This window comes from Parasteatoda tepidariorum, chromosome 5 (assembly GCF_043381705.1).
Source record: "Parasteatoda tepidariorum isolate YZ-2023 chromosome 5, CAS_Ptep_4.0, whole genome shotgun sequence".
In the NCBI taxonomy this organism is placed as follows: Eukaryota; Metazoa; Arthropoda; class Arachnida; order Araneae; family Theridiidae; genus Parasteatoda; species Parasteatoda tepidariorum.
The window spans coordinates 90,686,301-90,688,919 of NC_092208.1; the positions used below are offsets into that span (position 1 = coordinate 90,686,301).

General features: G+C 31.7%; 1 protein-coding gene across 3 annotated transcripts in view; it reads left to right on the top strand.

Annotated features, from left to right (window-relative positions):
• LOC107452399 (cilia- and flagella-associated protein 206) overlaps window positions 1–2,619 on the top strand; it is a gene marked incomplete in the record, with an annotated part of 26,899 nt that extends 24,280 nt beyond the window's left edge. For all 3 annotated transcript variants that reach the window (XM_071180774.1, XM_071180775.1, XM_016068868.4), the window contains 1 exon segment: window positions 2,295–2,619. In XM_071180774.1, the coding sequence (XP_071036875.1) occupies window positions 2,295–2,324 (30 nt within the window).

Sequence of the window (2,619 nt, forward strand, 5' to 3'; positions counted from 1 at the left end):
AACTAACTAACTAACTAACTCAGTGGCGCGACAGCCCATTAAGAGGGCCAAGGCCGACTGTGCCCATCTCAGTTTTCTTGACCTTGGGCTCTGGGGTGCAGGAGCATATGTTCCGGTCAGGTGGTCAGCCGAACGCGGAACCCCCAGTGTTAGTTCCCAAGCATGCTTGGTACTCATTTTATCGACCCACTGAAGGGATGAAAGGCTGAGTCGGCCTTGCCCGGCCCAAGGATCGAACCAAGGACCTGTGGCACGACAGCGCGAAGCGCTACCGCTCAGCCACCGGGCGTCACCTAATTCATACTAAAATTATATTCCATAGAGTGGAGTCTCTCTATAAATTGAAAGGTTCACTATACAAGAATTTTGTTTTACTGAGGTTAAAAATTTTTGCAGTTTTCTTAAGTAATTCTTAAAAAAAATTTTATGTGTGATAATTTTGAAAATATAGAGATGTGCAAAAGTCTTCAGCCAATGCAATTTCATAATTTCTTTTAGCATTTGGCCGCATATATATATATATATATATAACTTTTAAAATAGACATAAATTGTTTATAAGATGCATGTAAAAAACTGTGCTGCCTTTAAAACATAAGGCTGTTTTAAATGTTAATTTTTATTCGATTTTTTGTAATCAAATTAAAATGATAATATAATGGCCGGAGACTTTTGCATGCCACTGTATGTCATTATGACGATCGATAAAAATTGAAGCTGATGCATATTAGTAATTTGTTAAAATCATTAATATTCCATTATGATAATAACATGCTCAAAACAAAGAAAATTCATCAGTTTCGAGAAAAATATGTAATACGTTATAAGATCTTTTTAACACAGATTTTGAATCAGGAGGCTTTGCATATTAAAGTACTTCGTGTTCTGCAGATCCTTTTATGAATCTTTAGACTTTCATACTAAGCAGTGCAATATTTCTGTGGAACAGATAAATATTAATGTTAAAAAATAGTTTTCAAATATAAATACTTTAAATCAAAAAAATATACTTTAACGTAATTATTACGTATGGAAAAAATTAAAATTATTAAGAACATTCGAAATAAAACTCAACATATTTATCGATGCTGGTTTGCTATAAGTATTGTAATGTTAACGCGGTATATAGACAGTGGCGGATACAGCGGGGGGTCATAGGAGTCATGACCCCCCCCCCCAAAAAAAATTAAAAAAAAAATAATGATTTATTTAATAGTTTGCAAAAGAAATAATATATTTTAAAAATTATTTAAGGGAATATATACACCTAGGTAGGTCGGAAAAAGCGATTTTTTTCTCCATCTAATTATGTTCTTCACTGTTTCAAGAATCATAATCCAAAAGATTAAAACGAAATTCTTCATAGTTTCATTGTAAACATTAATAAAGTTGACTTGAAGCATGACTTGAAGTGCCCAACGATCTTTCCAAGATTACTAATGCCTGTGACATCGATTTGTACCCATCAATCGATATGTTGTTGAGAATTTTAATAACTCTGCCAGTTAGTGCAGCAACAGCAGAACGTTCCTTTTCAACTCTTTGGCGTCTCACAACTTGGCTTAGAGCAACTCAAAATCAAGAACGATTAAATGGACTCGCATTATTAAACATTCATTTAGAAATTGATTTGGATGTTGAAAAAAATCATTGACAAATTTGCCAGAGTTTCTAAGAAACGCATTACATTTATTATTTAAAGATTTTGAATACTTGAATTATTTATGTATTGTTCTATTGTTCATTATTAAAAAAATAAATGAGAAGACTAACATTAAAACCCCAGTTTTTTTTCTTTTTTTTTCAAAAAAAATATTTAAATTTTTTTTTTTTATAAAACAATTAATTGTGGGGGGGGGGATCTGAGTCTATGACCTCCCCTCCCAGAAAAAATTTCTGGATATCCGCCCCTGTATATAGAGAAGTGTAGTTTACTGTGCTTTATTGGAATATTTCGCAGTATTAAAAAACTCTTCATCTGTTGACTATTTAACAGTTCTTCATCTGAAAAAAGTCAAAGAGTTACATCATTGGTCATTCTTCCATTCCCTTCTAAAGTTGTTAAATTCAAACTTTCAATCGAAACTTTCTTTAAAAAAAATGACTGAAATCGAAAATATAAGCGTATGAAAAATCCGTTATTGGGAAACAATGCGGAGAGAAAACTTTAACGTTCCCATAAAAATGTCGTTACAAAGAGGTGGAGACTTCGTTGTAGAAAGATTCTGCGATATTTTGTAATAAACTCCTTTCATTGAATAAATTGTATTCATTATGAATACTCTGTATTTTCAGAGATCAATCTACTCAAACAAAAAAAGATAGCGCCACCAATGTATCAGGAGCTCAGATTCTAGGGAGACTCTGAAAAGTTTTTATTTACTGCAACAAAATGTGTCTTCACTAAGTTGAATGGTATGAATCCAAATGTTTTGTGCCTTTTACAATGCTTTTAACAAAATGTATCGGTCATGGAAAAAAAATCCATACTAATTAAAAACTCTATTTTATCAAATCGTTTAGTACTTTTGTAAAAAAATATTTCATCATGCATCTAATAAAAGATTTGATTTTTGACTTTTGTAAATATTTGATAAATAAAACATTGTTTTAACTTATA